This window comes from Chanos chanos, chromosome 4 (genome assembly GCF_902362185.1).
Source record: "Chanos chanos chromosome 4, fChaCha1.1, whole genome shotgun sequence".
In the NCBI taxonomy this organism is placed as follows: Eukaryota; Metazoa; Chordata; class Actinopteri; order Gonorynchiformes; family Chanidae; genus Chanos; species Chanos chanos.
In genome coordinates, this window is record NC_044498.1 from 9,060,834 (window position 1) to 9,073,799 (window position 12,966).

Below are 12,966 nucleotides of genomic sequence, written 5' to 3' on the forward strand. Positions count from 1 at the left end.
TATATTTTGATTGTTTCAAGTAAGTAAACATCTCAGGAATATTTGATTGAGTTTGCAGAGCTGAGCTTATTTATTTTCATATGAAAAACAGCTAATTTATAAATGTACTCTGTAGTGGACATCAGGACTTTGTTCCTGTGTTTGTTCAGTAGACAGCTCTATGACAGTGCAGTACTTCCAGCAGTACATTGACGAGAACCTAATTAGGGATCTCTCTGTCTTCACCAACCAGCACAATGTACAGGATCCGGGCTGCAGCTTGAATACAACACCAGAGGAGATCAAGAGCTTTTTAGGAATATCTGTGTATATGGCATGCCTTGGATACCCAAGAATAAAAATGTATTGGGCTGCCAAGACAAGAGTCCCAGTTATCACTGACTCCATGACCCGAGATCGCTTTTACAAGATTAGATCTTCACTGAAAGTGGTCAATGATCTGGATGTGCCAGAAGATGAGAAGAAAAAGGATCTTCTTTGGAAAGTGAGACCACTCCTGAAGAGAGTGTTCCAAGGCTGCTTCAGCCTACCTAGGCAAACTAAGGTCTGCATTGACGAACAAATGGTTCCCTTCACGGGCCGATGTCCACTTCGTCAATATGTTCCCGGCAAACCAAATCCAACTGGATTAAAAGTATTTGTTCTTGCAGCTCCAAGTGGCCTTGTGTTGGACTTTGAGGTCTACCAGGGAAAGAACACCTTCACCCAAGACCAGCAAACGGGAATAGGCGCAAATGCAGTCCTGCGTTTAACTGAGACGGTTCCCAGAGGACCACTGGTGTACTTTGACCGGTATTTTACCACCATCAAGCTTCTGGAGACTCTTCTGGAAAGGGGCCTACCTGCAACGGGAACAATCCAGAAGAATCGGATTCCAAAAGAGTGCCACCTGACTGCTGACAAGATCCTGAGCAAAAAAGGAAGAGGGTCAGCAGAAATGCTTGTACGGAGACCTCATGAAATTGCACTCACCAAGTGGATGGACAACAAGCCTGTTGTCATGGTATCGACTGTCCATGGGATTGAGCCCCAGGATATCTGTACCAGATGGTCCAAAAAAGAAAATGAGCAAGTCTAAGTCCCAAAACCTGTAGCGGTTGCAGAATACAACAGCAACATGGGGGGGGGGGGGGTTGACATGTGTGATTGCATGCTCAGCTACTACAGAATGTCCAGCCGCGCTAAGAAGTGGACTGTTCGTACCATGCTTCACTTCACTGATTTGGCCATCACCAACTCATGGATTCAGTACCGACAAGACAGCCAGGCCTTGCAACGACCTGCAAAGAAAACTTACCAATATCTGGAGTTCAAACTCCTATTGGCTGAGGAACTGATATCCCAGGCGCAGGTATGTCAACGAGATGACACTGACATAAGTGATGAAGAATTCTCCCCAGAAATCAAGAAAAGGAAGTCCCACCCAGATGAGAGAACAAGGAAGTATGGTGCAATCCATTTGCCCCGAATGCTCAACATTCCAAATGCCTTCAGATGCAGAATGCCCAGATGCAAAAGCAAAACATTTGTGAGATGCATAAAGTGCAAAATGTTCCTCTGTGTCTTCGAAAAGTCAGATTGCTTTATGAAATACCATCTAGAGTCAAACGTCTAATGAAAAAATCACAAAAGGTTCAGATGAAATGTTGTAGATGTTCTGTTCTTTTCCATTAACTTCATTTGCTACTTGTTTTGTATGTGGTGTTGTATTTTACTGGATGATTTCAGTGGAGCTTGTTTAAATGTTTCATGCATGAGAACAATGAAGTCCTGTTGTCCACTGCAGTGGACATGTTGTAAAATTTGAATAAAATTAAGTTTTAACATTTTTTCCTTTGCAATGTGTTTATTACCACCCCAACACTTAATTTATGTATAAAAAATCAAAAGTGAAAAAAAAGAAATTTCCTGGGTCTCATAATCAACAGTTAAAATATCCATTCATATGTACGTAGCATCTTCGCACATGATGGTTATTGGGGGTGTTTTGTTTAATGCTGTTATGGCAGAGGGGATGAAACTCCTACTATATCGTGCCCGTCTACAAGCTAGGGATCTGTATCTATGGCCTGATGGAAGCAGTGTGAAGAAAGGGTTCGAGTGGGTGCCTGGGGTCATGTGTGATTGAACATGCTTTACATGTGATGGCTTTGCTGTTGAGATCTGGGAGGTTGGGGGGTGGGGAGGCTGATAATTTTGGAAGCATTATGTGTAATATGTATAAGTTTGTTCCTGTTGGAAGCAGTTAGCATACTGAAGAAGCAAGAGGAACAATGGAGGAGAATGGGTTGAAGTATGCTTTTGTAAGGCAATAACAGAAGGTGGGGGGCAACAGAAAGTGCTTTTAGTTTTTGGATGATAGAAAGTCTTTGCTGGCAGCATTTGCGGATGCCCATGGTGTGTTGTTCAAAGCTCAGTTTATTGTCTAAGCTGAGTCCAAGGTATTTGAAACAGTCCACCATCTCAATGATTTCGTTATTGATACAGGTGGGATTGTGGGCCGTGCTGTGTGTGCTGGAGGTGTTAATTAGCAGCTCTTTTGTTTTTGTTGCATTCAGCTGCAGGTGGCTGTCTGTGCACCATTTTGTGAAGTGGGAGATGGAGTCTTAATAGCCTAAAACAGAGTCACTGTCATTGAGGAGTGCAAGTATGGCAGTGTCATTGGAGTACTTGAGGTATGTAATTATGGGTGAGGGCCTGACACAGTCATTGGTGTAGAGGGTAAACAGGAAGGGGTTCAGGACACAAGGTGGTGGAGTTTCCTGATCATCTGGTGGCGCTGGATGGTATTGAAAGCAGAACTGAAGTCAATGAAGAGTAGTCTGGTGAAGTTACCGGGTGATTCTTGGTGTTTGATGGGGGACCAATTGTTGTTCGACAATTGGAAGGATGATGTTAAGCACCAGTTTTTCCAGGCACTTCATAACTATTGAGGTGAGTGCAACTGGTTGGTAGTGGTTTAGTTCTAAGGGGCGGGGTTTCTTGAGTACTGGTATGGCGATGGATGTCTTCCACAGGGTGGGTACTGAAGCAGTCCTGTAGGATTCACTGAAAATGGAGTGCATAATGGAAGAGGACGCCATGGCACAGACCTTGACTGACATGGGACTGACAGAGACATAGAGGGCCCTGGTACTTTGATGTTTAGATTTAATAAAGGTAAAAAAAAAAATCTTTCAATATTGTTTTTCAATATTGTCATCTTTCCTACATGCTCTCGTATGTCTGTATTTCACTGAAAATTGTTTCTTTATGAATGTTATTCAGTCTCAGTTACTAATATATCAGTGTTCTCTTTTTTTTATCTCTCATTTATCCTAAGCTGATTATAGACTTGTAGCCTGTTTACTCCACCTAAGAGGAACACTTAGTATCTGTGAACTAAGTAGAGTCTTTGTTAGCTTAGATCTGTGTAAGAGAAACTTTCCTTTGGGTACAACTAAGTAGAACTTCTAGAAGTCCTTAAACAGCTGTATATAGTTCCTACACTGCATCTCTGCTGTGATGGCAATGAATGCTTCTTGTGAATATGATCTATCAATTGGACATATGCTACATGCACGGTTAGTTCTAACAAATACCATATACCACTATGAAAATGGATGCCTTTTATAGTCAATGAGTCTCATGGCCAGTGTTGGGGGCAATGAGTTAGGCTACAAAGTAACGTGTTACTGTAATTATATGACTTTCCTCCATAACTAAGCAAAACATTACAGTTCAAATTTCAGTACATCACATCACAGTTACTGAATTATTAAAATGTCCTTTACTGTGTTACACATGCCTTTTCAAAAGAATGTTTTTTTGTGCTGAATATTTAAATTTAACTTAGAAAATGGATAGTTCTGGTCCTGGGTGAGAGTTGGTCAATACAGTGCTCCAGTGATGTTAAAATATATGATTATAGAAGCAGCTATGACGCGACACACCTGTTCACCTTAATTGTGTATCTATAATATGACTACCCACTGTCACTAAGGAGAGATTGGGTCCTTGACAACAGCTCCCATTAAATGGGACAAGACTGACAACTGGTTATTTAGCTAGCCAGCAAGGTCTGATACATTTGAGAAAACCCAAAAATAATGGTGTAGCCAACCAGAACAATAATATGGAGAATAATGTTACTTCTAATCACAAAATACAGATAACGCAGCTGCTGGCTGATGATGATATTAAAACATATTACTAGCTACCTCAGAAACTACCGGTGGTTAACCATTGAAGCTAAATGAGAGCATCCCGATTAATGTAGCCACACTATAGTTATTGTTAGATGGCAAAGCTTGTGCGTTTCTATTTTTTGTCACTGGTCAAAAATGTGAACTCATGAATGAGGCCATGCTTTTCAGTTATTTTAGAGCAGCTATGGGATGTTCTTAAGCATGACATCAAACTATTGTATTGAAAGTAAAGTAATTAGAGTACTGTGATGTTTGTTCTTGAATTTTTATGTGGTTAATTGGGGAATTTGTAGTTTTAGAGATTAACTCAAAAGTAAAGTAATGAGTAGTGTAGGCCTGATTACTTTTCGAACGGAGTAACAAGTAAAGTAATCCCATTACAATTCAAAGAAGTAATTGGTAACTTGTAACTAATTACTTTTTCTTGAGTAACTACCCCAATACTGTTCATGGCTGTGTGTTACCATATAAAGAATGTGTATGAGCATCAGGGATCCAGTTACAGTTCAAAAGTCCAACATGACATCTCCTCCTCCGGGTATCTATCTATCTGTCTATCTATCTATTAGAGGTGGAGCTGGATCTGAATAAGGTATTCAGCAAGGCACAAATAGTGGGTTTTTACAAACATTTATTTTGTGCGAATACTCTCAAAAGTATTTGTTTTCAGGAAGAAAAAAAAAAAAAGTAAAAAAAAAAACTGGTGTTCCTCATTATGACAGAGTACCAGGGCCACATCAAGGAAAAAAATTCTGAGATTTTGAGAATAAGGTCATACTACTGTGAGAATAAAGTCGTAATTTCAGAAGAGCAGAAGAGGATCAGAAGAGCAGCCTGCCGCAGTGTGCTGTGGTATATTGTGGTATTTTGTTATTCGTGAAACCTATACTAAAGTATAACTTCCCAAGTTGCTCCACCTTTCTCATTTAACGAAGACTGCAGGTTGCTCTTCTAATATTTCCCCTCTGAAACAACATGTAGTCTAAAATCACAACTTTATTCTTGTAATATTATGACTTGTTCTTGTAAAATTACAGCGTTATTCTCGTAATATTATGACCTTTTCTTGTAAAATTATGACTTTATTCTCTTGGCAATTTCCTCTAAGTCCGTGTGGTTCTTTCTTCGGAGTAGACACAGTTTCTTGCACAGTCTTTTCAAAGTCCTGATCCTTGTGATAATGTGGTGCTGATGCGCCAAAAGATTAAGTATTTCGTTATTTGTGAAACCTGCATTAAAGTATACCTTCACAAGATGCGCTACGTAGGAGATGAGCCTACGTTAGCTCTGGCTGTGTAGTTACTAGCTAGTTCACCAACATGCTGTGTTCACTGCTCATGCTGGGATCAGACTACATGATATTTTTGTCTTTCACGGTGGTCACCATGTCAGATAAGGCAATCATAGTGCCATAAACTCTTGGCAAGTCTTGGCTGGGAGACTGGCAACACTACAAGTATGTCCCCGACCAATCAACGTATGCTGCCTTTCACGACCTTGCATGAGCTGATATGTTGTCGGGGAGGATGACTGTCATTCATACTTTTCGTCAACATCAAGGTACACGTCGCAGAAGATGTTAGTCTAGGCAAGAAAATACAATAAAATTCTGACATGCCAGACCTTTCATGTCGTGTGTTGTGTTTTGTCGTCAGGTGTTGTGTGGCATCCCAGACAATGCATCGCTGTTCTTAGATTATGTCACACTACAAGGGGTAGAGACACCCGTTTGTCATTCCGAACGTTCATATTTGGGCCTGACGCTGGAAGTTTGTCCACGACAACAAATCGTGTTAAAATCGGGCTGAAATCGTGTAGTCTAAACCCGGCATCAGTCAGCCTGTGTGTCACACGGTTGTGTCCTCCAATTAGGGCAGGTGTTCGCAGGGTTCACAATGTTCACATAGGCATTACTTAGTTTAGAGTTTAGTTAATTGGTTTGAGTGTGGATTAGGAACTGAATGCTACTTTTAAAATGATTTTCTTTTCAATGATGTTTCTGGTTATACATGTTTATTGCTGCGTTTATGAAAACCATAAACTAATATTACATTTAAGTATTCATAATTACGATAATAGTTTATTGAAGAACACTTATATTAACACTTAAATATCATGAACTTAGAAGTGTAATAAAAACAAAAACAGGATTGTTATGCCTATTTCCACTTTTATTCGAATACAAATACGAATAATTTTGCTGCCTCAACAAATCTATCTATCTATCTATCTATCTATCTATCTATCTATCTATCTATCTATCTATCTATCTATCTATCTATCTATCTATCTATCTATCTATCTATCTCATCTTCTGTGAGATGGTTTGAGAAATCCTAGATCCTGTTGTGTTGTGCTGATGGCAGAGTCAGGATCTGGTGTAATCATGAATCTACACATCAACACTGTTGCTGACTAGGTGCATCCCTTCACGGCTACAGTTTACCCTTCATATAGTGGACACTTCCAGCAGGATAATGCACATGTCACAGGGCATGTGCTGTGTCAGAATGGATCCAGGAACATAACAGTGACTTCACTTTACCTCAATAGCCTGTGCAGTCCTCCATCATTCACTATTTATTTTTACATCTTTTCTCTGGAGGGGTATTAGAAAACTGCTTTGCACACTTGGTAGGAACTCAAGCTTTTGCCACTGTAGTTAGAAGTATTGTCTGCTAGCCTACTTTCACCTAACAGCTCTGCCCATCTGAGGGATTCTGTATACTTGGGGATGGTAGATATTCCTGACAGACGTTCTTGATGGTACCTTATAGAGAGCTAATGAGGGATCTTGTCCAGCTGAGATTCAACCACCACCATGTCAGGTCTGCATTTGAGAGGTCTTTTGATATGAACATAAGGTGGCTCTTCATCTTTGTTAAAGATCCTGCCTGTGGCTCTGCCATCCCATCTGGCACGCTGTAGAAAAATCCAAATTAACAAAACTTTTAATGACTGTTTATCAAGCTGATTGAGCAAAACTGAGAGTAATGATATATAATAAGTTTCTCAAACCTACACAAAGATTTATTTCTTTAAGTGAAGAGCATGAGTTTTGTGAACAACATCTAATGAATTCATTCAGTCAGTTCATTCTGCCAATGTACTTTAATGAGTAAAGGAGAAAAACACACAATGTGTTTTTTTTATAGGAAAGGAAGAAAACTGTCCTGAACAGGAGATGAGACTGGATGCATTTGCAGTAAACTCATTCAAAACTGGTACAACCAGGGAACACAGGGAACCAGGAACAGGATATATGGCACAGGATACAAGAACACAGAGGGGAGGGGGGGGGTCTGTTTCTCATACCATGTGTTTACAGAGGTTGACTAAACAAGAGAAAGCTACTGGAAATTACAGCTATGACCTTTTTGTTGTGTCTCAGTTTTTGTTTTCTTTCGTTACAGGGCTCAATGTAGGAACTTCAGGATTTGTTTCTCCTTGGTTGGATGTATGACCTCCCACCAATCACCTCATTTGTAAAGAACACCTCCAGGTTCTTAGGGTTTCTTCCCTCAACTACAATTTTGTTCCCATGGAAGGTTTCTTGAGTTCTCTTTTTTTTTAATTACTGTTGAATGAAGTCACTATACTCAACTCACTGGCAGTGGTGAGTATAGTGACCATTCATGGCAGCATGCAATGTTTAGTGTTTCCCCTACATTGATTTTGCAAGGTTGGTATAGCACTCAAGAGTTACATGTTGTGATGCACTGATAAATACTCCAAGAGGAAATGTTGAGGTTTTCACTCTAGCTATGTTCAACATTATTTAGATAAAAAAAAAAAAACTTTTATGAGCACAGTAGCATTACTGTCAGGTCTCTATCTCCCTGTCTCCTGGCCCTTGTGTGATTGTGTGCACCTATCCTTAGTTTGTTCCCTCATTGTGTCCGTGTACATATGCCCCTGTGTTTTCCTATGTGCCTTTACAAAGTCTTACATTTGTTGTCAGTACTGAGTTGGTTCTTGTCTCCAAGTTTTCCTTTTGTACCTGTTAGCCCTGTTCCTCTGTTTAGCCTTGGTAACCTAGTTCCTCTGTTTATAATTGTTAGCCCTGTTACTCTGTTCAGCCCTGTTCTTAGTGTTAGCCTTCCTGTCTGTAGACCATAGCTTACTCTTGACTTGATCTTGCCTGACTCCACTAGCCAGTGTATTGTGTACCAGACCCTGTTTATTGATATGGATTACAATTTGGATTTTAATAAAGAACTGCCTGCGCTTGCATCCAGTCTCCTCTCAGTTTTGTGACAGTCACATACTGTAGATTAATGTACCTTTCAGATTTGTATTATAGATTAGACTGGAACATATACCAAGTCTCAGGCATACAAAAAAAATGCAGTCATTAAAAATGATCACTGAGAATTGTGAAGATTATGAGGCTAACTCATTCAGCATAAGAACTATGATTTTCTGGTGTGTATTATAACAATCAACTTATCCAGTGGGCCAAAAAGAGATAGCTACCAAACCCTCATGCAGGGTCTAATGTCTGAGTGGTCTGCGTATTAAGGAACCAAACACAACTGTGCAGATTTACCCCAACCCCAGCTACCCAGGAGACAGTCAGCCATTTCTTTGGTTTGCTTATATCTAATTTTAAGATTAAGACTCTGTGACTGCACACACACATACTGTGAACAGTGAATGTGACCTCTGCATTTAACCCATCTTTACACACACCAGTAATGAGCACACACAACCAATAGGCAAGGGGTCAGTTGGGGGTTAAGTGCCATGTTGTGGGTGAAATTCTCAGCCTGGACCAAATGAGTCCCAACGCCACAGGATACCTGTTCTGAGACAAAACAATATGAGTCTAACAATGAGTCAGATGCAGTGTAAGTTTATTGTATAGTTCAAAAGGCATACAACAAACTGAGTCAGGTCCCGGGGAGTGACTGACTCCTTCTCACGAAGCACCGGCCTTTATATACGTTTTCTCAAAAAAGATACACATTACTTTGTCTCTTTGTATGTGGGGCACCTCGGCCAGCCCATCTTCAAAGACTCCACTTATCGTCATTATTGTGTAGTTCCTTGACGTTTACCATATTTACTGCCCTGCTAAGCGGTGGAGCGAGATATAGCACAAACCAGGAATATTTCACCTTCTCCATATATTATGACTGACCACAATACTCTGGCAGAGGCGCCAACCTTATCTCACATGCTGTCCTCTATAGGGCCGCACAGGCCTTTTCTTTCTGAACAAGGAGAACTTGATGTTTCTTGCAATACAAAGGATTGTATAGTTATATAGCTGTTAATATAAACGATTACATTGATTCACCCCTATACTAATGAATACATTATGGTTACATTGTTTATCATGGTTACTACAGTGGTTAGCTTAAAGGAGAGTAGTATTTTTCCAACAATGTCCAAGGGCATTTCAGCCATGGATGTTTTCCTTCCGGTCCTGGGAATCAAACCGGCAACCTTTCGGTCACAAGCCCATTTCTCTAACCCCTAGGTCATGGGCTGATGTCTCTAGTAGTTCCTCTGACAACTGGTGAATTATACGAGGGTAGATAATGGATGAACTTTGGCACAAACTTTCAGCAGACCTCTCAACACTAACAAGCTAATGTAACTTTACAGATGACCTAATTCACTTGGCTTGCTAGTTAGCTAATGTTAGTTAGCATGGTTTGAACATTTGTCAATAATAACATTAAAGGAGCACAGTCAATTGTAGTTTATATGCAGAGAACTACATTGGGAATCCAACTGTGATGTGATGGAAAGACAAACTGCAACAGAAACTACACGCAAATATTGGGAGTAAGATTATGCAGCACTTTGTAAATGAGCAGCATGGACATGGAAATATGGAAATTAACTAAAAGAAATGAGAGACTGGAGCCAAATGTGACCATATTTTCTAGTTGTAGTGAAAAATCTAGCAGCTGTGCTTTGATTCAGCTGAAGCCTGAACACTAACAAAAATCAAGAAAACACAACATTACAGCAGACTCATCCTCTAATCATTATCCTATTCAGGGTTGCAAAGGGTGTTGTAGCCTATCCCAGTGCTCATAGGGCAGACACACAGACAAACACACTCACACACACATTCATACCTAGGGGAAATGTAGTGTCTCTTATTCACCTAACCCACATGTCTTTGGACTGTGGGAGGAAACCCGCACAGACACGGGGAGAAAATGCAAACTCCACACAGAAAGGACCCTGGCTGAGGAATCGAACCTGGAACCTTCTTCCTGCAAGGCAACAGCACCACCCAGCGCTACCCACTGCACCACCGTGCCACCCCAAGACTAATCCTGAATTTGGAAATATACAAATTATCACTGAATTCGAATTAGTAGTGCTCATTTATGTAGGATCAAAACCAAGAGAGTACCTGCTGAAAGCCCATGGGCCTTTCCTGCATAAACTGATAACAGAGGCTTCTCTTAGTTCTGTGTACATACATAGAAATACATCCATAGTCATAGGAGAGACGAGAGTCTTTCAATATTTTAACTAGAGCAGTCTCTGTGAATTGATAGGATCTAAATCCTAATTTGAAAATAATCATTAATATTGTGTCTGAGCAAGAAACTGGGTGTTTCCCTGCCTTTTGCCCAATGAATGCTGGGATAGGCTCCAGCACCCTAATTAGGATAAGCAGTTTAGAAAATGAATGAATGAATGAATGAATGAATGAATGAAAGCTGGCACTTAATTGCATACAAGTCTGCAACAGCGACACCTGCCAGTTAGTTGGGATACCAGATTAGGGGTAGGCAGGTCTGGGAAGCACAGCATGAACTTCTGCATACATTACGGCTTCCTGGAACAGCCCTCTACGGTCTGGTGAAAGAAGGAACTGGTGACTTCACATCTGTTAGAGGTGGAATGTGATGTTCTACGTATTGATTTCTCTTCTAGCATAGAGTTGTTGACAGAGATTTCCATGCAGTTCTGTTGTTTGGGTTGATCTGTGAGCTCACATATCTTTGCATATACCAGGTGCACACAATTAAAGAATTAGATGCTCAATTAAATGTACCTGTTCTCAGAGCCACAGGGAGGAATCAACTGGTTTAAATATGCCCCATGGTCTGAATATGACCATCCAGGCCACTCTACAAAACAACTTTTGTTCCTATATAAATGCTTTGTATTAATTAATTATTTTTTTCACTCACTCAGTAAATCAGCTAAATGACCAGCCAATCAGCTGTCTGAGGAATAATGATACTGTCCCATACCTACCTGTAGAAATCCTGGGATCTATCATCAACTTCACCCTTGGTATGGACATGACTATGATTGGGATGTTCGGCAGAGTTTGCAACATTTTCCATGATTGACAGAGTCTACAGAGATGTACAGCTCCTCTCCTTCTTTCTCTCACATGAAGCATTTGCTGTAAGTGTACATTTTGACAAGAGACACAACTGTTCTACATTGTGTAGAACGCTTTACCAGATTGTGCAAAACATTTCTTCGCCGAGTGTTATTCTTACATGATCAAAATGGAAGTGTTTGACCTGTTTTAACTAAGAATTATTACATTGGGAGCTTGTGTTATTAGATTTGGTTTCCAAGCCAACAGTCCAATAACCTGACAATAATATATATATATATATATATATAGAGAGAGAGAGAGAGAGAGAGAGAGAGAGAGAGAGCAAGAGAGAGAGATAACATTAGATATAACATTATACTCCAAAATGTTCTCACATTATTGGTTCATGATTTTAGTAAATTACTGGTCAACTATTACACTACTGGTTTCATTATGCTGTGTTGTAATAAATTAGTGGGAGTTATTACATTATTAGTCATTACTATATTTTGGGTCTCTACACCAATCCCAAAATGTTACCACCTGCTCATAATGTAATAATTTATTCCACATTGTTTTGTTTTTTTTGTTTTTTTTCTATTTCTTTTTTTTTTTTTAATTGCATCAAGGACAGTCCAAAGACCGTTTGAAAAACAAGGAGGGTTGGGTGAGGGGCAAACAACCCCTCCCCGTAAAAAGAACCTGTTGCTTCATAAATGCAGGGTTTAGGTTGTTTTTAAATTTTAGGCTCTTACATTATCTGCTCCCACTATTTCAAGCACAAATACAGGAGGGAAAAATTTACATATTCATTTGATCCTGAAAAATAAACAACACATGTAATGAATTGCTAATACAATTAGTTATATTATTATGAATGATAAATGAGTATAAGTAATACCAATTAATATAAATAATATTTAAATCAGTTGATCAAATTTAAATTAATTGATCAGCTATGGATGAGTTTTGTTACTATCTCTAACCCAATCCCAAACTTTGACCAGATGCAAATGAAAACTTAGAAAGGACAACTAGAGCCCTCCAATGGACAGAGTGCATAACTGCAACCTCTTATGTTTCTTTTATATATACTTTGAAGACTGATGTTTGTCCACACATCAGTATGTGGTGTTAGATTAGATCGAGCATATCTGCATATGGGCAGGTTTTACATGAACTATTTTTTGCTTTTGATACTTACATTTCTGTGGAAGCGCTATACATCAAATAGAATTAGGGCGAACAAAAATTGATGTACACAGGCAGTGGAAATATTGTTGGATAAACACAGGTGTAAATGATGAAACTGTGCATTTGAATTGCTTTACAAATACACAGCACTCACTACCTGTTTCAACAACTGCGTTCTTATTTTCATGTGTTTTTGTGTCTCTGTTCCAGTACGTTTCTTTGGATCACTGGGCCTGTCCAGAGCAATGGTTTTTGGTGGAGTAAATGTAAAGT

The 12,966-nt window shown here is 39.6% G+C and overlaps 1 protein-coding gene across 1 annotated transcript in view; it reads left to right on the plus strand.

Annotated features, from left to right (window-relative positions):
• Positions 1–1,168: 1,168 nt before the first annotated feature.
• Positions 1,169–12,966, plus strand: part of LOC115809310 (apolipoprotein B-100-like) — a 30,837-nt gene continuing 19,039 nt past the window's right edge. The window contains exon 1 of the mRNA XM_030770910.1: positions 1,169–1,351. Coding sequence (XP_030626770.1) covers positions 1,169–1,351 — 183 coding nt within the window. The remainder of the gene's footprint in view (positions 1,352–12,966) is intronic.